A 23,783-nucleotide genomic window follows, 5' to 3' on the forward strand; every position below is an offset into this window, starting at 1 on the left:
CTGGAAGAGACATATGGAGACAAAAGGAGGAACACATAAGGACACCTTGTTAGACCACTTATTATTTAAACGAAGATAGAAAAATAATCCACAATGTGTTTCATTTAAGAGAGAAAACAAGTACAGCCAGAAGAACAGCTTCCAAAATGCTACTGAGCCCACGAGGAATATGCGAGTCCACTTGGTTGAGCCTTTGAATGGGCTGGCAGTGCATGGGCCTTTTATGTGTTTTTCCCATTTAACAGTTAGATTTGTTTAAATAAACTAATAAATGTGGTTATTTACATATAAAGATAGAATGGTATTTTAAGGATTTGAAGTAGAGGAAAATTCTTTCATGGTAATCGTAAAATGAAAGCATGCCAATCTTTAAAGAAACATGTTCTAACACTGGGAAACTTTTATAATTAATCCTTGCCTTAGATCATCTCAGAAAGAGTTATGAGTCTAATTAACATGAGCTGAGAAATTGCTCATGTTCCTGAAACTGTTGAAACTAGACGCTCTCTAACAGACAATCCGCATCCCTGCTGCCCCATGACCAAGTTACAGCTGAGCCCTGACTCACCCCACTAAGTTCAAAAATATTTCTCAGTGTTAGCAATGGCTCGCTGCAGACACAACCTAACGAAGGGACTGTCAGGAGGAAAAGCTCCACGTTTATAGCACAGACAATTGCTAAAACATTTATTTATTTACTTTTTTTTTTTTTTTAGTTAAAAAAAAGAGCACTGGGGCTATTCTTAGAGGACCTGTCATGGGCAGGCTGCAGCTAGCAACTGCTTGGCCAGCGGCCAGCCCTGGCTGGGATTGCTGCAAGGCTGAGCAACGCTAGCTGATGTGGTGCCACAGCATAAGCTCAGTAAAAGATCTCTGCTTGTTTTGTTTTGTTGCTTTTGTGTGTTTTGTTGTTGTTGTTGTTGTTGTTGTTGTTGTTTGTTTTTTGTTTTTTGTTTTTTTAAAAGAAGATGCAGAAAAGCAGCTCAATGCACAACATGCTGCGAACAAACCGTGCTGTGGAAAGAGGTGCCACCATCTCGTCACATCTGCCGGCAGCAATTCCCTGGTGCGGCTGAAGTCCTGTTTCCTTGCTAAATGTTTTCACCAGTAAGGAAATCAGTGTAAGCGTTACTTCAGTGTTCCCATGCAGATGTTAATCTTTTGGCTGGGCAGGATGGAGTGACTTACAGGGATGGGAGCACCAAATCCCATCAATACACAAGCTGCTAAATTTCTGCATCCAGTCAAGGCCTTATAAAAAATAAAGCATGATTTGCCTTTGACTCCTAAAAACTATGAAATGACTCCAGTAAAGCCAGTCATTTCAGAGCCCAGTCACCTGAAAGGTCTGAGGATTTTCCATGTGTAACTCAGGTGGACCTGATCAAACAACAAAGCACTGCATGCTCCCCAGGTCTAAGAAGAGGAAGATCTAGAAAACAGGCAGCATTTTACTGGCAGAAGGATATTCCAATCATCTCTCAAATCCTGAAACCATCCTCCTGCTGCCACTACCTGTCCCTTTGATGGTCTCCTCTCCATCACAGCAGCCTCCTTCCTCCAAATGGCTAAAGGAAAGAAAAGCAAGGCAAAAGAGTAGCTTGACAGTTGTGTTCCTTCCCATGCTCCTCCAAATCGTCCCCCATGTTGCAGGGTTGTACCTCCAGACACCGGGGAAAGGAGGGCAGTGCACCAAGCTCTGCTGTATTTATGCCCTCACTCTCTTCAGTGTTTGCCTTTAATTTTTTACTTTGGGAATTGGAAACTCACCCCCGAGTTGCTTCCCTGGAAGCACATGCAAACCTGCACTTTTATTACATTTTGAAATTGTTTGGCAGAACTGGTCATGTATGGGCTTTTAGGGGTCAGGCTCCTTCATGCTGTGTTCACAGGCAGAGAAGCTGATTCTGATTCCTGACTACTGCCTTCAGGTGCTACTGCAATACAAACTGCATTTGCTATTTAAACATATACATACACACAAATAGAATATTATTATATTATTAAAACTCATTGGTTTTGCGTTCCCATGCCTAGACTATCAGGCAGCTTGTTTATTTACTTAAAGCTGCCTGCCTTTGATGGTATCCCGTGGAAAGATTACGTCTCCGATAAAGCAGTGAGAAGAAGCATGCAGCAAGCACGGTGAGCGCAGAGTGAGGGTGATGAAAACAGAGCACTGTAGAGCTGTATTGGAACTTGGATATGTTGCAGGAACAATGAGCAAATACTTTTAAGCCAAAAAAGATTTTATGCCCAGTGAGAACAAACTTGGTAAGCTGTGTATTAGCTCAGTTCACTGTTGCTTTGCTAAGTTAGTAACTTACACTAGGAAGTACTCGTGTAGGAGTACTCATAGCAGCTTCATTTTATAATGTGCCTATGTATAATCCGAAACTGCATCATCCTCCCTACACACAACAGCCTGAATTATCTGCCCAGCATTTCCTTAATATCAAAAGTGTTTGCTTTTACAAGAATGTATTTCATCATTTTTTTCTCGTCTTTTTTTTTGTTCTTTTTTATTGAAAAAACCCTAAGCCCTTGAAGGTTATCATCTATAGTGATTCCCCTCCTCCCAATCCAGTCCTTTTCTCCTCTGTCATGCAGTGCCACCCTGCCCACTGCTTGAAAGGCAGAACCCCCCCAACACATATCTTCGTAAGCCTGTGCCCCAGCAGCAGTACAGCTAGCTTGGTTTGGTTACCCACAAAAGCAAAGGGGTGCAACTGAAGGTAAACAGCATAACTGTAGTGAAAAACTCAGGCTGAGCCCCTTCCATTGCAAGTATAAGCATGAATGGTACGGTACAGATGGAGACGCTCTTCATTTAATTCCCATGTGTGGCTGAAGCTTTTGTAGTTCGACTTGAGACAGAGACCCGACACAGGAAGTTTTGCTCCAGCTGGTGCCAGCAGCTAGGAGACCAGTGCCAGTCCCCTGAAAAGAGGATCACAAGCCCACACCTTCGGCCATGGAAGGCTGAAGATTCCCCCCTTGCAACTGCCCTCCTCCCCATTCCCTGCTCCCCAACTCTCTACCTGAAGCTTCACGCAGCCCTCGCAGCCTCCACGGTGATGGTCTCGGTGTGAGCATCAGCACAGCTTTGAGCAAACCCTGAGCATGGGGCGTACCAAAGCAGGTTGAGGAACGTTTTTACCTTCCCTGTGGCCCCCAAAAGCACTGTGTTCCTGCTGCAGTCGGGGGAGCAAGTCACAACTTCGCTCCCAGTTTCAGGGAGACCTGGACTTACCACAGTGTCAGCCTGGGCATGCAGGACTTACGGTGAAAGACCTAAAGCTAACCGGAGCGATGCCATACAGCCAACGAGCTTCCCCAACAGCTCTCACCAGTTCCCCTTCACTTTCTGTAGAAAAGGCATCATTAAATCAGGGTGTTTTAGTGTCAGGGTGTTTTCTGCCCACTGTTGGCGCTAACACCCCTCCACTGCAGCACCATTCCAGCAAGCCTACGCTGACAAAATGCCTGGGCAGGCCGTTATCCACATGGTCTCCACATTACTGCCAAAGAATACAAGACAAACCCCCACCCAACACTAAAAAATGTCCCCTATGGTTTTAAATAATTTAATCTAAAATACCATCAGTTTCTCCTCTGCAAAACTCCTATTTAGATTTTAAAGATTTGCCAATGTCACTCACATATCATGATGGAGCACAACCAAAATATCAAGCAAGACAACACAAAACGATGGCTGAAGCAGTGCAAAATGTTCTTGCTCAGCGTGAGTGTACATTTGCCTGTCAGGTGCAGTGGGAAACATTGCTCTCTCAGTGGCAAAAGCTGTGAATGTTTAAAATATACACAATATCAGTTCATTCTCATTCAGCGCAATAGGCATTATCTTTTTGAAGATTAGTTGAATAATTAGTGCTCTCCTGCCACAATTTGTATTCCTGCAAGCACTCCTCACTCTTGGATCTTCCACTGTAGACTGCTTTTCTTACTAAATAACCCAGATGAGTGGAAAGGGAACAAACCAACAATAATTTGGGTGATGAAGGAAGTCTCGTGCGGACTGGATATTGGAAAACACTTGCATCATTTTCCTAAAAAAGCAGACAAAACACAAGTGTTCCAAAACTATCGTGATGCAAGGCGGATGGGGACCTTCTGCTGTTCTAGTCTCTTAACACAGCAGCAGCGGCATTGTTACAGAAAGCACAAATTCCAAACTGAAAATGCTCATTTGAAAAAAAGATGTTAGATTTATTTTTTTTCCAAATAACTGCTCTCTAGCTTATGGATCTCATTGCTGTAACATACTGTTAGTGACAAAAGCTCTGACTTGCCTGGCTGACGGCTCTACTTTGCTAGGGCCAACAGGGCCATCCCAAGGGAGAAGCCGAGCACGGACTCCTGAGAACAGCCCCGTCCCTGATGGGTGCAGACAAACAGGCTCTCAATGACGCCAAAGGAACCACAACAAAACTGGTTTTCAAGGCCCTCAAGAGGACGAGTGTGGTTGGCTATGCTGTGCAGATTTACTGCTGAACACAACGCCGACTTGTGGCACGCTGCCTTTGCTGGATGAAACCCTCACATGTTCCTACCATGACTGTTACAGTGCACGTCCCACAATCACATGCCATCTTTCTACCTCCGGGTGCCTTGCTGCTTATGGGAAGGGTGCTTCTGCTCATCCACTGCCAGCAGAAGCTCTCTGCGAAGCCACCATAATTGACTGTGAACAACCCTGAGCTCCCAGCTACTGGAAAACACTTTAAAGATGCATTCCAGGCCAGAAGATCCAGGTGATGACACTGGTCAGAGAAATACAGGATAAAAGGAAGAGGAGGAAAAACCCAGATAGAAGGAAAGCTCTGTCAAAATTCAAAAGTGGACATTTTTGCTTCAAAGCAAGATTAATATATTCAATTTCAAGTTTGAGTCTAAAAGCCCATGTCATCTCTCAGCCCCCTGAAACTCCCTTTTCTGGGTGTGGTATGGTATTCAAACCAAAATTTTAAGATTACTAAGGTTGCACGGTTAAGTATCTAATGAAGCATCGATGGATACATTTCCCCATTGTCTCCACGTACTTAAACAGCATTAAATCAGCGTCTCACCAGATATAGAAATCCTGGGCCTATATTTTCCTCCACAACTGCCTCAACTGAAGGGGTTCTGTGCCTGAACAGAAGGTCTGAGCAAACCTGCATAACACCTATATGCGAATGTGCCATGTGTCTTGGGCTAGCTTAAAGCACAGCTGGCTAACGATGCCTCAGTGCCTGGACTTGCCAGCTTTATTCCCCACTAGTGATTTCTTATGATTTTAGGCATTTTTGTGTATTTGTTTCTGCCTGGTCTTGTCTTACCCGCTGTTGCAAAACAGCAGAATTAGCAATTAATGCTTATCTGGCAAACACTGAAAAACTAGTACCAAAACAGAGGCTGTGGAGAACTCCTATTGCTGACAGCTTTCAAAATCTTATTGCTCATCTCTCTTAAAGCTTCAGTGCTTCAAGTTATGTTTAGAGACTCTCAAGCTTTCAAAGAAAAAGAACCTCAGCTCTAAAAAAAAAACACAACACAAAAAAAACAGAAAAAAGGTGTGGGGGGGTAGCTCTTACAATCATGGAAGACACACTGGAACCAAAGGCTTCCAGAGTTTTTTATGATGCTTTTAAATAGCAAACTTCATACATAACCTATATATTTTGGTCAGCTGACTCATCTCGAAATGACTGGTGTTGGCAGCACTGAGATGCAGGCAGGCTTGCCACAAAGTGCACAGCAAGCTGCTGCAGAGCAGTATGCATTTCTACACCTCCTCCTGGAGATTATCATTAAATTTGTGTGTTCAAAACATACACGCTATATCCACAGCCTTGATATAGTAGATTATCTCCAGCACAAGGACAATGATGAAAGGACAGGAGAAACAGTCACATCCTTGGTGTTGCTGGTGGGCCAGGATGCTCCAGACTACAGATAAATGTTGCCATGCCCACCTGCTGCCACTGCCAGAGCTCACCACAGCAGACATCCAGTTTGGGCTTCAGGCACTGTTGTATACAAGTCCTGGATAAGGTGGTCATCCACACAGACGTGGAGAGCTGCAGCTCTTCAGCCCTTCAGCTGAGCTTCCAGGTCAGACTCCCACGAGAAGGGACTTCCTTGGACAAGATGATTTCTGATGAGTGCAGCCAATTGCTCCAGCCAGCAAACAGCTTTGTGCCCATCTGCCCTCACAAAGACATCGCCTTCCCCAGAGCAGAAAAACCCATCCTTGGCAGGAACCCACCCACTGAAATAATGCAAATATGGAAGAATACAACCCACAAAAAAATAATCAACTCCCACAACTGATGTGAATGTTTCTATTCACACTCCTCCACGGCTGGTCCTGAAACCATGCTCCTTCCTGACACCTGCCCAGGGCTGCACATAATGGCCAGGGCACCTTGGGCACCTAGATTGTTTGTGTTTAGAACAAGCCTTTCACAAGCGATTTTTGATTTTCAAAGCATTATAAAATAAAAAGGAGATAAAAGTTTCACTAGGTAAGTATTTCCTCTCTTCTTACCTAGATGTTTGAACTAAAATGCTGCAAATATGAAGTGGATTGTAGCCATTAGTTGTTTGGTTTCTGTTGCTGTCTTTTACTTTATTTTTTTTTTAAACTACTTTATTTTTGAATGGCTATGGAAAACATTGCAGGAAATAATGGCGTATGGATCACAAACACAGAGCTGGAGATTTATATTTGACCCAGCTAGAGCAAAACATACACTTGGGCATTAGACCTTGACTAACACGTTTTTTTTTCCTGGCAAACATTAGTAAGACTGCAATTACATGTTGCTTCTGGACACTGTTATTTTAATATACTTAGAAAGAAATACCATTACATTTTTTAAGCTTTCTACTTTAAAATCACATTCTGGATATGTTTCATTCTACCTCTCAACAGAGCACTCTGCAGGTTTACTTACTGGAGGGTGAAGACTGAAGTAGAATAGTCTGAAGCAACATATCTGGATCATATTTAGCATTTATATTATTTCTGACTTGCTAAAATATTAACAGTATCCACTTGCTTTCTAGATTTTCAGAAGTTAGGTATTAGAGGAAAAATTAATACTTCTTACATCAAATTTGTTATGGGATCCAGAGGAAAAAGAATATTAATACTTAGTGCAATCATTTACTTTGATCTCCATATAATATGCAGTGACCCGTAAGTGAAATGAGCTAAGTGACATAAATTCATTATGAGAAACCATTCTTTGAAGGATATCACTGCAAATTTTAACTGAAATAGGCATTATGGAAAAAAGCTAATTGCATGGTGTTTAAAATAACAGACTCAAGTAACAATATTCTTTCTGCGCACTTCTAAATCAGCTTCAAATGCATTTCTTCCAAAAATATTGGGAGAGGCTGACTCATTAAAATTGAAATGTGTAATTACTTTCTTCTTTAGTACCGATAGGGCAGCACTCATTTAGAGTTCCAAACTCTGAAAAAGTCTGAAGGGTGATTTCAAGATTTTAATTTCCCTGGGGAAAATAGAAGGCAGACTGGGAGCACGTGCAGCACAAAATGCCCCAGTCCAGACTCTACCAATGAAGACTGCAGAAAAACATATCCAATAAGCAACTATGTACTCTCACAGGAATTTAGGGGGTATCACCTCATAAAAGTGAAAAGGAAAATTCCTCTTGGTGGCTTGGTGGTGCAAAGCACTTGCTTTGTCCAGGTACCACTCAGAGCAGCTCTGCCTGGAGGAAAGGACACTTTGCTTGGTGGATGCTGGGATGCTGCCTCCTTTATCCTAGTGTGAACCCTGCCACCTACAACAGAAAGGAGCTTGGATTTATTTATTTATTACTCTGTCATTTAGTTACTTTTAAATTTTAATCCATGCCTTTCATTTACTTATTTTGTAGTTGCTTCTTTTGTTCTGTTTTTTGTTTGTTTGTTTTCTTTTGTTTGTTTGTTTGTTTTTTCTTTTTTCTTTTTTTTCCCCTTAAACTCAAGGCAGGAAGAGTCCAGATGGGAGCATCTCCAAGCAGCCTGCTTGACCTGTTTGCGCAGACCTCCCTTGGGATAGGAGGATTTGGCTGCAGCCAGGCAAAGTGGATGTCTCTACTTGTGGGAAAATGGGTTGAGGTGGGGTGGGTGAGTATCCCTGTTTTGTACCCCGCAACTTCCCTGCTCCTGTAGCCAAATAACCTGGGGCTTAACACAGGGCAGATGAAGTTTAAAAACAAACAAACAAAAAATCCTGTTCTTGCTAAGGATGGAGGGGTACGGTCCTGGGCATTTCTGGTTTCCTTCCCCTGACAGGCAGAGTGTGAGCAAATTCCACCCTGAAATAGCATACTTTGAACTGCTCTTGTTGTAAAGCGGTTTAAAATAAATAATTAGGGAACTCACAGCTTGAAATCTTTATACTACAGTATACATTAATATGATGCTTTCATTTCTACAAAGCTCTTTACCCATGTACTAAAACAGCACCATGATTAACATATACACTTAGACATTTAAAACACAGCAGTTCAAAGCTTATCTAGAAACAATAAGTAGCAGTGGATTTAAACACTTTAAAATACAAAATTAATTGTATTACCGTGCTTAAGTTTCCAGAGCCACTTGTGATATTTTACTTTTGTAGAAAGGAAAACACCAGAAATATCTGCAGTAAATTTAACCACAGGGAGTCATAGTTAGCTTCTTTCTTTTACGTACATAGACCAGTGATCTTGGCAATAGAATTAAAAACTTATTTTCCTAAATCAATCAGAAGTTCAGGCATCTGTCCAGATTTGCACCAAACATCACAAAATGTTTATCTGATTGATGGATCTATACTATATATTTTGCGTACCTATTTAAATATTGATATTAGACACAGTATTTCATGTGTTACATTTTATATAGTTATTAAAGTTGCTTCATTTATCCTTTTCTGCCAGGCTTTTAATTTCATACACTTCATCTATCAGTTACTACTGTCTACTTCTAATGTATCACTGCAGAAAATGACAACTGCTGTTGAATACAAAACGATGGCTACTGAGGTTGTGCAATATTAAGTACTACCAAGCTGATTGATAAATGCAGAACAGCAGCTGGTTGGAGAAGCTCGAGACATAGGAAATAACAGCGCACGCAAAGCTGACAAAAATGACATTTGCAGGTAAGTGGAGTGGAAATTTATACTTATTGGAAAAGAAAACTCAAAATATTGTTCATATTATTAAAGGCGGAGTGAGAGATAGCAAGAAAAACACAAAGAGGTAATTTTCTTCCAGCTCCAGCAGGAATTCATCTCAAGCTCCAACATGCAATTTCACTACTGAGCTCCAGGACAAAACAGAGGATTGTGCCCAACTGTTTTGAGGGTTTGGATAACAAAGCATAAAAATTCCAATTGGTAGCCTTTTGCAGCATTGCAGACCAGAAAATGATCTCCATTAGCAAAAGTTACAAAAACATCCAAGAACTGAGCTACAATACAATTCTTTACTGAAAGGGTTGTTAGGCACTGGAATGGGCTGCCCAGGGAAGTGGGCATCCATGGAGGTCTTTAAAAGACGTTTAGATGTAGAGCTCAGTGATACAGTTTAGTGGAGGACTTGTTAGTGTTAGGTCAGAGGTTGGACTCGGTGATCTTGGAGGTCTCTTCCAACCTAGATGATTCTGTGATTCTGTAAATAAATATTAAGTTAACCATCTAACAAAAAAATGTTATATTCTATTTTTTTCAGAGGTGCTGATTCACCGTCCAATTGTCTGGAACGGCGAACACTAGAAAAGGTGTGGGAGGAACTTTGGGCAGCGGCTTATAATGGGAATAAGGAGGCTCTGGGGTTGATTCCTGCTTTTGGGAAGATCCTCAAGACCTTTAAGCAGGCGAGGGAGCAGCTCTCCATATAGCAGTTGGTGGCGGGAATGTTGCAAGGCTCAGAGGAATATAGGCAGGGTAAGAAGGTGAAGGTGGAGTCATTGAGTGCTCTGTTGGAAAACACAGTGGTAGCAGTCGATAAAATGGCGGCAGCCAAGACGGGGGGGGAAGGGACACAGACAGAGGACACTAGTGATAGGGAGAAGGGAGCAGGGAAGGACTCAGGGGAAGACGGGATCCCTGTAGGGGACTGTGGGGCACCTTGGTGCGCCCCTGTCTTTAAGGTTTCCCTACCTGCGAGTAAAACCACGGAGGAAGGTCAAGGCAGGTGGTGGACGATGGTGGGGGACACGATGATCAGATGCCCGGTGCAGAATATGATGATAAGAGGTGGGCGACTATCGTGGTATTTGACAGTCCCTCGATACCTCTGCATTTGCCGTGGGGAATCTTCTTGCTTTGTGGGGGTGGTCAGGTTTACCTGACTATTCCCCCTAATGCTTATGGCGGACCTTGCGCGCTTGGTATTTTGGCAGTTAGTCCGCTTGCACCCATCAGGAACACCACAGGGAAGGAGGTGAGCCGTCACAGGCACTCGTTGAAAGACCCCACTCTAGATCCTGACTATGATGACGGATGGTATTTGACTACCTTAGCACAAACAATTGTTGAGATGCTTTTTATATTCCCGCAGCTCGTTCGAAATACTAAGATGATTGAGCGGTTAGCTTGTTGGGCACTGAAGAATGCTAACCGCACAGCAAAGGCTTTGACAAATCCCATCGGCGGCATGGAAGCTCTTAAAGAAGGATTGTCCTCGACAAGGCTGGCTGTGGACTACTTGCTTGCTCGAACCGGCATCGGTTGCTCTGAGTTGGAGGATGCTGGCGTCAAAGTTTTTCGTTGTATCGATTGGACAAAGAACGCAACAACGGCAATTGAGCGAGCTAAGGGCGCAGTTGAGGAGTTGATGAAGAGCTCTTATGGAGATCGAATTTACCGAGACTGGTGGGGGAAGGGCTGGCTAGATTGGCTGGGAACATCAGATTCATGGATAACCTCTCTTTTATCGGCAGTTTTGTCAGTGGTATTGGATTGGATTGGATGTCGGCGTGCTCTTCTTGCCCCTGCTCTTTTGACTATTGCGACAGAAAAAATCCTTGAAAAGCTAGTCCTGTGAACAGTGAATATTAACCTGCTTCTTAATAATGGATGGCAGTGCTTGCCACAAGAAGAAGAGAATGATCGTCTTCAGCTAACACTGTACTATGCTAATACCTTTTGTAACGGGAAAAGGGGGTGCGACAAAAAGAGGCGTGATATATAGTATATATATAGGGGGGAGATGTGGGGGGAGGATTGGGAGGGACCATGGGTGGAACAGAGGGTCATGGGGATCTGGGCGATCGCGTGTACGGGTATAAGAAGCTATGCTACGCAGCAATAAATTGGCACTTGAGCTAGACACAGTGTGTCCATCTCTGGTGTCCCTGCTTGGGGAGCAGACGTCCAGGCAGCCAATCGATGTTGTCTCTCGGGCTGGGGTAGCACGGAGAGCGGCAACAAGAGGCATCTGTATTATTGCAAACCATCTCAAAGGAAAATTGATACAGCTCATCGAGTTTCCAGCACTGCATGAATACAACACACCTTACCTTACCTTTTTCGGCAATAACGTTTTACAGTGGAAAACCAACAGTGTTCTGAGGGGATGGAAATAAGGACAATGAAATTAGTCCTGTGATGAATGCTAAATAGGCTGTTGTGATTGTGCTTTATATACTTAACATGACATTGAAGAGCTAAACAGTAAGTCCCTTCTACACAAAAATTAACAGGTCTTTAGAGAAGGTAAAAATTTATTACTTATTCCTGCTTGTAGCAGGTATCTTTTAGAATGGATTGAGCCTTTTAAAATATTAATATTACTGATTTTTTGCATTTTAGTTCTTCAAAGTGTTTTTCTTCAAAATGTTCTTCACCCAAGCATGCAAGGTATATTACTAGCCATGATCAGCTTTTCTTGCTGGTAAAGAAAAAAAAAAAACAAAACCATCCCAGATCTGCCGAGTAAGACACTCATCAGTTGGTAAAACCCTTCGGTTTGGATTACAGCAATCCTAAAAGCCTGCAACCATCCTCAGTACTGCATAAGCAAGCCATCGGGGCCTCCAGTGGGGAAATGCATGCAGGTCAGGGACGATGCTGGATCTGGAGCTTGCCTCTGGTACGTGGAGAGACAGCAACCATCTCCTGGCCCCAGTCGTCCTTGGCCCCATGAAGCACCACGGGCAGCCCTCCTGTGTCTGGAGACACCAGCACTGAAACCAGGAGCTGCAACATTTGACAGCAAGCACAGAACAACAAAACCAACCTGGGTAAAGCAGTGAATCATTGTTTGACAGAATATGAAACAAGTCTGGCTTTTCTTCTTTTTTTTTTTTTTTTTGTTCCTGCCAAGAGCCTACATTTAAATTCCATGAGGCCTTTCATTCTGCCAGAGAATTTCTTCACATGGAGCATCTTCTGCTTCACCTGGCACACAGCCCTAGCACAGCCATTCCTGCTGTCGGTATGTTTTTGCAGCATTTCTGCTTTAGTGTCAGCTTTGCACCAGTTTTGAGCCCTGATTAACCTCAGGTGGACGCTGGAAAGACAGGGACCAGTGATGGGGCTTCATTTCTCCCAGCGATACCCACAGCGGTGCCAGCTCCCCACAGGACAGCAACTCAAAGAGCCTCGGGTGTAAGGGAAGCAGTTTTGTTTTTGCCTAAGCACACTTTTTTTTTTTCAAGCCAGCCTTTAAAACACTTCAAAAAGGAGGATTGGTAATTCTGAGACATGCTTGTAACAGGATCAAAATTTTTCTCTCATCCGAGTAACAGTCAGATTCAAGGACATTCAAGGACAAAGTACCAGAGGGTATGATAGCCCTGAGACAAGCAGTTCCCAGGGAACTGACTAAAGACTGTAATGACACATGGGTTATGCATCTCATCCTGGCCCCATCTCTGAAGGAGATGTGAATTAGCAGCCCTGCGACAATAAACAAAATGTGGGATTAAGGAACAAGGGAGGAGGGAAAAGGGCTGGATGATTCTCCCACCGCCTTTTCTTTTTCTGACAATTTCTGTTGCCTGGAAATGTCTGATGAGAAGACAGGATTATGTAAGTGCTTGCCAACTTTTCACGTTAAGAAAAGTAAAGCCTGAGTGATGGGTAGCTTAACCCATCCTCTAAGCAGTGCACTAAACATGCTTACTTGGGAGAACTCGAGCAGCGAAACCCACTTAAAAATCCAGGAATGACGAGGACCTGACAATTCCCAGGATTAAGCTGCGTGCATTTACAGTCACTGTAATCTCCTTATAGTAAGATGAGGAAAAGGAAAATAAAATCTTTTTGGCATGCAAGAGGGTTTTTGTTTTAAAGTACATGCAACCAGTCTGATTGAAGGCTTTCTTGCATTACTGTTGCTTTTTCTCCCAACAGATATGACAGACAAGAGAGCTATATTAGCCCTCCAGCCCCACATTAAGATATACTTTCCACCAACCCCCTGCTCCCATCAAGCATGACCCATCAATAATAAAACAATAAGCACTGTGCTGTAGCAATGTCTCTTGCTAAATTGAATCAGACTAACACTTAAGTCCTGCAAAAATGCAGAAACCAATCAAAGTGCAAAATATCTGTATCTGCTGTGTCACTTCTGCAGACCTATGCTTTCCTGAACTCTTCCTGGTTCTCATGCAAGTGACATTTTACCTTCTGCCAGTACTTTAAGTGCAGCAGAAAGTAAAAAAAAAATAAAAATAAATAAAATGAAAAAAATAAGTTAAATTGCTAGGCTTTTTCTACTTTTATCAAAAATACATATTTGGATCATTTTTCCTTTTTTTTTTTCTTTTTTTTTCTTTTCCTTTTTTTTTTTTTTTTTTTTTAATTCTCTCCTGTTTACCAACAAAGTACTGGGGTCTCTAAAATGAGCAAAAATTCTTGCAGTCCCACTTCTCCCAGTTCAAAACAAACATGCTTAAACTGCAGTAATGCCGAGGGCACTGCGGATGCTGCTAGAAAAGGCGATGTTCTCAGCAGTGTTGCACTAAAATATCCCCAGCATCCTGCTGCAAGCTGAAGGTGTGTCCTCACTGGAGCATCAGCAATGCAAAACTGCAAGTAGCCAAGGCACATGGAAAGCAAAGCAGAAACAGCTCTGTGTGCTGCTCAACCTTCACTCCAGCACCTAGGCTGGGACAGCACACAGCAAACTAACTGCTGTTTAGAGCAGGAAGGCATGTGTGGTTGTTCTGTTCTGCAAGCACATGCATCTAGAAGAGGGAAGGAAAGCACATCCAGGTTTCCCGCAGCTCTGTTATGCTCCTCCACACATCTTCAACAAAAGACAAATTCACGGTGTATTTTTGTACAGCTGCCCAGTCATAGCAAGAGCAAATCTTGAGCTGGTGATAATGGTCATAGGACCACTGAATTATGTTCAGTGGATGTTAATTACATTCCCCCTTTGGTCCTACTGACGGGGGGAAGAAGAAAAACAATCCTATATGAAGAAAGCTGTGATGAGTGAAGGGAACCAGATCTGAAACTTCACACACAACTATTATCACTGTGAAATGTCCTCAAAAAATTAAACTGGGTGAAGCCCCAGCTAACCAATTACAAAATGTACATTTCTTCAGTTTTAGAACAGAGGTGGCATTTCTCAGAAGTCCGTTCATGTGACTCGGCCACAATTTGAGCCACCTCAACAGCACCCCAGCTATTTCTAGCAGCACTGAGAGTTTACCTGAGATTTCCTCCCTGACAGCAGAACTGTGAGCCAACAAGTTGCTTGAGTCAGGGAAAATACAAAATGTGAAAAATGATTTTTGCAACTGCTCTGTTATGAATATATTGCTTTTGCTATCATGAACTGTGAATTTTAAAATATGTAAAACCACGAGGCACAGAGCAAATAATGTCTACTTAAGTGGGTCATTTTATTAATGGCAGGGCACTGCTGTTTTACTACCAGCTCGTTTGCAATATAGACACAGACATTTCAAACCATGTATATTTATATCTGCAAAGGAGATGAGTATAATCATGGAAGCACTCCCTCCAAGATCAAGTAGAGCCTAATTCATAAAGACAAGCACAAGAAAAAGTAGTATTTTGCACTGTCTATGTGAGCTTCACAGACAGGTATGACATTTTCAGGAAAATCCTCTTGCTGTGTGTAAGCTGCAGTCTCAATGTGCTGCATGTTGCATATTTCATTACAAAAGCAGAGCCATGTTATTTCATTAAAGAAGTGATAAGTTCAATCCTTACCAAGTTTTCTTGGTTCCTGGCTGCTATTTTCTGATCATCTTCTCCCCCATTTTTCATGTATTTGACCTCTTCCACTGGTTTGATCCTATACTCATCTGAACACCAAGAAAAAAAAAAAAAAAAAAAGAAAAAAAAAGTTTTGAACCACTGTAGTTCAGCAGCTGGGGAAAAATAAAAAATAAAAAACTAAACCCAAAACAGCTGACTAGAAAAGATCCTAATTCAACACGGCAACAAAAAAACCACAGGTATATAGTTTCAAAGACTTAAATGGGACTGATACCAAGAAAGTTGTTCTGGCCTCCTGAAATGGGTGGGCAGCTCTCTCGGCTGGAATAGCCTCGGTACTGTGAACAGTGGGTACAGGGAATATGGCAGGACAAGCCCTTTTCAACCTCCCTAGTTTTCTGTATGATTTGTCTTAATACAAGCAAACTCTCTGCTACTGCAGCCTCCCTAGTCTTTTACTATCAGTGGGCAAGCAAGCAATGTAAGGTAGTGACTATGCAGAGGAGGCTGCTCATGTACGTACTTTGCATTGATAAATCAAGCAACGCTAATGAAGGCAATTTAAAAAATAGGCTATAATCTGAAAAAAAAAAAAAGAAAGAAAAAAAGAAAGAAAGAAAAAACACCCCCAAACACAGCGTCTTTTTTCATTCTTTTTCCTGCACTGTTTTAATAGAGTTAAACCAAAAGGTACCCAGTGCCAGTCACATGAGGATTTCTGGAGAAGAGGCAGCATGCTGACCATCCTCGTCTCCCCAGTCCCTACCACAACCATTTCTTCTGCACATGAACATTACCCAGAGAGAAATCCAGCATGAAAATAAGGAATAAGAACAGTAAAACTCCCGGCCTGCCCTTACTATTTATCAGCTAGATATTGCAGCTTTTCGAATACTGACTTCCAGCTCTGGTGTCAGTCCTGTAACGCTATTTTATGTATGGATGCTATGCCATAAGATGCAAACAACATCACTTAAAGCTGGAACCATGGTTTTTTCCTTAGTAGGACATGACATTCCCAAATTCCCAAGGATTTGGGGAAAAGAAATTCTTCTCTTCCTTTCCCTCGATGCAAAATGAAATGAGAATACACTGGGAATAAAAAGTGAAACCTGGGCAAATGAAAAGAAACCATCCAAACTTTATTATTTTTCTTTGGGTTTTCAAGCAATTTATCTTGCTAAGGGAAAAGCAAAACACAAATGGATTTTCCTGGGTCTATTGTATTTAAACAAACAAACAAACACAAAAATGAAATAATTTAGAAGGAAGCTTGTTTTGAGGAAACTATTAATCAGGTAGTATATGTTATATAAGCCTTTTTTTTATTTGTTTTTTAAAGATATAAGCTGCATTTGGACTAGTACATATCTATTTTTTTTAAGATTATTACAGAGTTTAAATAAAATTGTAAATTTATTACATAGTAGCAACTCAGATGCAGAGACTCAAAACAGGCAAGAACTTAAAACATATTAATAATATTAAACATATTAAAAATATTAAGAACGAAGAATTAAGAAATCATTAGACTGGTAGATGTGAACTTGCTTGCTGAACTTTTTTTCTCTTTTTAAATGGAATTTAGGTAGTCAGGAGATGACAATTCATAAAACCTAAAAGGCTGAACACAATAAAGCCCGAGAATTAGAAGTACTTGATTGACTGCAATATCTAACTTACATTCTCCTCACTCTTTCAGTGATCTCTGTTGCGATTAGCAATGAAACCCACGCGTAGAAAAAGCACACAGCTCCCACAGTGGCATTTATGGATTTGAATAAGGGACCAGATGAGACAGAGAAAATGGAACAAAGGAAGTTTGCACAACCTGCGGCTCATCCACATCAACTCAACAAGACATGCTGAGAGGAACGAGCAACCCAGCCTTGTAAAGAATAAGCAAGGCATGGAGGTTCTGATGTTCAGGGGCAAAAATAACTTCTGCAAGGTGTCTCCGGCCTATCCCCAGTGACTTACTGTAACTGAACATTGAGCGCCTGCCCAGGCAGCAGACCTCCCTGCGTGGACTGCAGGTATGGGGCCACATGAAGCATGTTCTTTCTTGGTGCATGCAGCAAGGGCACTGATGAGGCCATGTTTGATAATTGGTATAATCAGCTTTTTGTATGAAAGTTTGATGCAGTTCTATAGGATGGAGGTAAGATGGGAAGGAAGCTCTAGCTGGCAGCTTAATTCTGGATTTCTCCTCTAGCTGACTGCCACCAGTCCCGAGGGGCACTGCTGTTCAGGTACCTGAGCAGTAGGCATGCTGGAACCTGGCCTCCAAATATTCATCCCCACCATCTTCGCCACACTTGTAATTACTGCAGTATTGCTACTTACAAATCCAGACTGCTTTTAATAGGCTAATGAAGTTCTTCAGCAAAGAACTTCCTGAATCGTCTAGGGTTTGTAAAGAGGCCAGATGTTAGAGAAACTGTGGACAGAGTTAGGCCAGGCAAGGGAGACGATTATGAGGTGGACACAGGACATTTAAAGAATTTCTTGTATAAGTTCCACAGCTGACTAACAGCGTTAGTGAGTAAAAGTGTTTTTCCCCAGTACTTTACTTATCAATACAACAGCTACTCAGTTATCTGTGTGGTGCAGTGCAGACAGCGTGACTCTTCGTCTATCCTTGGGACTGGCAGAAGTGCATATGCCTGGTACAATTAAGGCCTGACACACTCAGCAGCAAGAAAGCTTCCAAAAATAAAAGTCGTTTTTCATTACATTTTTGGGGACAAGTTGAAAAAAACATGTAAACTAGGAAGTCTTACTTGAGAGAAATCTGCCTTCCTGTTAGGAGGATCACAGACTGGCTTGGGTTGGAAGGGACCTTAAAGACCATCTGGTTCCAACCCCATGGGCAGGAACATCTCCCACTAGACCAGGTTGCTCCAAGCCCCGGTTGAAATAGAAATAATCAGGAGGTCAAAGTGGAAGACATCTGCCTCTGTGAATTAGTAAAGTTAGTCTTTTAATAGGAAGTGTCTTACAAACTTAATGCCATAGCTCTATTATGTAGTATGGATTGGGGCATTAGAAATCTCTACCTGTATCTCCAAAAGCAATGGCAATGTTAATTTGCCAAAATCTAAGCTGACAACCTACCTTAAAAGCCAAGAGGCAGTCTCTGGAGGGATGAGGCACATGAAGGAAGCGGCAGTCTGAATGGCCAACACTCATACCTCAGTGCCTAAATAAATGATTAACAGGCAGGAGTGCCAAACAGCCAGCAACTCCATCAAACCCATGAGTTTTGAGCAAGAGATGCACACACCAATGACAAGCAAACACAACAGTGGCCTGCAGAAAGCAAGCGATCAACTTAACTTCAGGAATAACGCAAGAAGCAAGGCCAGGACCATGCACAAGTGCTGCATCAAGAACACATGAAATGATCAGCAATGTTACATTTGAAGCAGTATCATTACTCATAAGCTATCGTAATTTCCTATCACAGGCAAAATATTTTCCTCAAAATAGTGAGCATAAATACAATATATTGGCATCATTTTCTCATACTGAGTAGTCACTTGTTGGAGATAGGTATAAATAGCTATGATTCCACTTTCAAAGGGAAAAAACAGCTAAGTAATTATATTGTCAATGAAAGAAAAAGGACTATCCAGCTGACTATAAACCCTACAGCTTCCTAGGTATGGTGAGGGACTGCTAGAAACAGCCACTTGCCAAACCACCCAATTCACCAAGGAAAAACATTTAGGGATATGGTTTACTGGGTGATATTGGTGGCAGGGGGACGGTTGGACCAGATGATCTTGGAGGTCTTTTCCAACTTTAATGATTCCATGAAAACACCCATCTCTAATGAATTCCAATGGCCTTTGAACTAAGCTGCTTCAGTGCCAGAACTGCCTGAATCCCAGCTAATATGCTGATGTCTATATCTGAAACCTTCCTGCTATCTGATGAGAAACACTAAATTTTGCTTGCAGGCCTCTCTTTGGCATTTATAGAGCTCACTAACAGAAGCTTCGTCCTTCGTGTTCATGTCAAACTTCCTTCTTTTTCCTGGATCAAGCTAACCCATAAAACCTCTTCATTTTTATGAGCCCTTCACAAATCTATTCAAGCAAGGATCTGACATGGGAAATGCAGAACAAGCCCTGAAACCAAGGGGACTGGTCAATATTTTGCACTCTCCCAGCCCTTTAACACTGATTGCAATGAGTCTTTTGGCAGCCAAAGAGGTGCAGAGGAGGAGGAGAAGGTGGTACTAAGTGGCTTAGCTAGGTGGGACATCACTACTTGGTGAAACAGAGAAGAAATGAGTCTGACACCTAACACTGTGGATGGGACAACATCCGTTACTTCACATACACTGAATAGACCAACAAAATTCAATTACGCAGGTGGAGAAGACAAGTCTTACATCATATTATTATTAGGAGGGCAGAGCTATGCATAAACTTTTTGATGAGGTGATGATTACATTTATCTTCTCTAGATAAGATATACGTATGTAAGATGGGGTGTTCAGAAGCCATGAATCCTGATGTATTTAAGAGACTGTTCATGCTCTGAAATTACTGTCAGGATGAAAGCAGAGTACATGCAAAAGATGGGACATTTCAGCAACCGACAAACCACCCAGAAGTGTCACAGGGTATACATCATTAATGGCTTTAATGTGGCTAAGAAGTACAATGGGATCCTAGCCTGCATCAGGAGGAGTGTGGACAGCAAGTCAAGTGAGGTGATCCTCTCCCTCTACTCAGCTCTGGTGAGGCCACACCTGGAGTACTGTGTGCAGTCCTGGGCTCCCCAGTACAAGAAGGACGCAGAACTTCTAGAGAGCATCCATCGTAGAGCCACAAAGATGATTAAGGGATTGGAGCATCTGTCCTATGAGGAAAGACTAAGTGAGCTGGGCCTGTTTAGCCTAGAGGAGATTGAGAGGGGATCTTATTAGCCTCTGCAGACACCTGAGGGGACAATGTAAAGAGGATGGGCCCAATTTCTTCTCAGTGGTGGCCAGTCATAGGACAAGGTGAAATGGGTATAAACTGAACCACAGGAGGTTTCATTGCCATATGAGGAAGAACTACATTATGATTTGGGTGACAGAGCACTGTTACAGGCTGCCCAGAGAGAGGTTGTGGAGTCTCCTTCTTTGGAGATATTCAAAAAACCTGCCTGCATGCCATCCTATATCTCTAGGTGACCCTGCTTGAGCAGGGGGGTTGGACTAGATGATCTTTGGAGGTCCCTTCCAAACTCAAGCATTCTGTGATTCTGTGAAAACTGCTCAGCAGGTTTTGCTTCATCAGGTAAGGGTGCATCTGCAACTGAAGAAGTAAAGGACGCTAAATTCACCTTCTGATTTTTTACTTTTTGACTTCTGCTACAGTAAATACAGCATTTTGAGATACGTTGGTTTGAGTGATCAGAAGCCAATGCAGAGGCATCCTGAAACGTTAATTAGGCCCTACCTGATCTCAATCAAATCTGACAATGAACAAGACCTTTAAAATTGTATGAAGTTCACAATAAATAAAATTATAGAGGTCTGTGCATATTTACCTTGCTTTATCTTTCTAAACAGCCGTATCTTTTTATTTTTCCTAAATACAGTTTTACATCAAAATGGACAAAATGCAGTATCTTTATGCTTCTTTCATGTTCAAAACTAAACATCAAGCAGTGAACATGAATAAAAATTTAGGACACTATCATTCAGAGTGTAGTACATCACGTATAAAGGGAAATAAATCTTTATGCTTCTTTCATGTACAGAAGTAAAAAATCAAGTACTGTCTTCCAGTGTGTGCTTTTTTATACAAAAAAGCGGAGTTGCAATAATTCAAATAGGAGAGGAATGGGCTTACAGGGCTGCCATGGCAAATACTGCATTGAAGAAATGCAGCCCAAAAATAAAACCAACATAAATGAACCACAAATTAAAACCAGAAATATTTTCCAGCATAATGTCCACCATAAAAACCATCACAGGATATAAACTAGAAAGCAGCAACACCTCTGACACAACTCTTTAGAAGGGTGATGAAAGAAGAATTTTTAAGTTGAATGTGCTGTAAAAATTCTCAGTAAGCAAATCTTATGAATGAAGATTTCCATCTGGAAACAGATAATTCTACTCAAACATGTCACCCAGTTGCCATGGAGATGCGACGAAGAAAAACAGCACTCATTAATAATGATTTCAGTGATAAATGAGCATAGCAACATATAATATTGAAACAATTACTAGAGGGGAGAGGAAAAAAAAAAAGAAATAAACCTTGTGGTTGTTCCAATGAAAAACATTTCTTCAGCACCTCCAGACATTGCTCTAAGTGCCATTACCACAGCAACATCAGTTATGATGTTATTTCTGGCCCAGTTAAAAAAATAAAAACCAGAACATGAACCTCAAAAACACAAAAAACAAGCACAACTGCAACACATATCTGGACTCACTGAGACCTTTGGAGCAATCTTTGGAGGAATGTAGTCTTAAAAAAAGAGGAGGGCTGATTTATATTCATATCCATTCCCATTCCCATTTCATCTCAGATGGACAGATCTGTCCGTGCTGTTGTCAAAACAAATGACAGGTGAGCCCCTCTTCTCAGTGACATACCAAGTAGCACAGGAGATATGTGGTACTTCAGTCACACCACCAAGAAGAAAGTTTCTAACTACCCCTTCGTGATCCTGTGCTTCATAGTGTTCATCAGCACCTCTTGCCTTTGAAATGAAGGATGTACCAAGATTCATCCTTCATCCATAATGAAACATGACCGTTCTGTAAAATACAAACTTTTTGTCCAACAAATTTCTCTGCCCTGTGCAGTAAGCAAGACACTTAGATGCTAAATGCAAACCACGCCAAACATCACCTACAATGCCGCTGCAAAGGAGGAGGAGGAATACTGCTACACTGGTTGGACAAGCAGCTATGGCTTAAAAACAGACATTAGGAAAGATCATTAGCTGGAAGGAGAACAAAGCACTGGAATTAGGTAGCTTGGATGGTTGCAGTTTCCATATTCAGAGGTTTTTAAAGACCTTTTAGGTCACCAGCCTTGACCGCTACAGGTAGAATTTTGTTCAGTTTGGGAGCATGAGATGGATGAGATGGGCTCAACGGAATATTCCAGCTCTATTACTGTATGTGGATATCAGCTGCATGAATGTCAGCTAAAGTAATGTCAAAGATCAAAAACAAGTCAACAGTTAGAGAAAAGTTACAAAAATCCTATAAATGAATGTTTCTCAAATTAACTTCTAGATAATGTGGGATATCCCAGTTACCTACTTAGCTTCAGCTTCACCGAACTTAAAGAAAGAAGGATCTAAATGGTTATTTCAACTTGACATTGTTAATTTGGTTCTGACTTAGTTGCTGAGATTTGCAGCTGTGGGGGAGGATTTTTGATCCACCTGCACGTGGGCTGAGAGTGAAACTTCACTGGAGATAGAGCAGCAGTGGGCGAGTGGCCCGTTGTTGTCCTCTGTCGTCAGCCCTCAGATCTATCTACTCCTGGGCAATTCGTCATCCTGGTGATTGAGCTGTTTGTACTAATGTGAACTAAATGGAAAAAATAGCTTAGGAAGTACGCCAATCCAGTTCTCTCAAAGGTCTATCTGAAAATGCTAATTCGGATTTCCCAAATGAAGTTACCTGTACCTTAATCCGACCTGAAATAAGCCACTGCAGGAAGCTGGGGTGGTGGACACCAGATACTAAACACAGTCCAGGTGCACAAGCAACACACCAATATTGCCAGCAAGGTATTAATCATCAGATAGAAAAGCTGCTTAAAAACCTGAATGTACAGCACAGATTTCAGCATGTCTGAAATGATCACCATAAAAGTATTTTCTTCATCCTACACCATCCTAATATGGACCTGAGGAATGCCGAATGCTGCTTCTGCACAAAGCAGATGTGGCTGCTAGGGTTATTTTGGGGGGAGAGAAAAAGGGGACCAAGGCAAACAATCAGAAAAGCAGACCACTCCCTGTGTGCAGGAAGGACATTTGCCCTGAAGCAAGGCAAGACAGGGGCCACTCCTTACTAAGCTTTTTTGAGCAGTTCCTTCTACAGCCCCACTTCATGATGCTTCATGGAATATCAGCTCCCTCAAGGGCAGAAACCACCTTGAAACCTGCTTGAGAAAAACCTGCTTGAAACTACAAGGGAAAACTTCTGCGAATTCCCTTCTGCTTTATCAGACTATCCTTTTCCAGGCCCCAATCATGACTGCTTTCAACACATTCCTCCTGGGCCAACAAGTTTGACAGTAGCACAGTTCCATTAACTCAAATGACTTCATCTAGATTTTTGCTTGTGTAAAAGCACAAAAAACTTCACTGCCATATCAACCCACCCTTCATTATAACGCTGTCAGGAGTTCCTAGTGCTGCAAACTGCTTGCACCTCTTGATCCTTTTGTTATCTCTGTGCTCTGACACGAACAGCATAGGCTGACTCCTGCCTGGGGAGAACATGATGTCCTGCCGCCCGTGATGCTGGTGCTTGTACCTTGGGTTTTCTGGTTTCTTTTCTCCCCTGATCTAA

The 23,783-nt window shown here is 42.0% G+C and overlaps 1 protein-coding gene across 4 annotated transcripts in view; it reads right to left on the bottom strand.

The window, feature by feature from the left end:
- LOC311440449 (uncharacterized protein C1orf21) overlaps window positions 1–23,783 on the bottom strand; it is a 105,675-nt gene that overhangs the window by 26,266 nt on the left and 55,626 nt on the right. For all 4 annotated transcript variants that reach the window (XM_084527403.1, XM_084527405.1, XM_084527404.1 and 1 more), the window contains exon 3: window positions 15,218–15,312. In XM_084527403.1, coding sequence (XP_084383529.1) covers window positions 15,218–15,312 — 95 coding nt within the window. The remainder of the gene's footprint in view (window positions 1–15,217; window positions 15,313–23,783) is intronic.

This window comes from Aythya ferina (genome assembly GCF_964211825.1).
Source record: "Aythya ferina genome assembly, chromosome: 8".
NCBI lineage: Eukaryota > Metazoa > Chordata > Aves > Anseriformes > Anatidae > Aythya > Aythya ferina.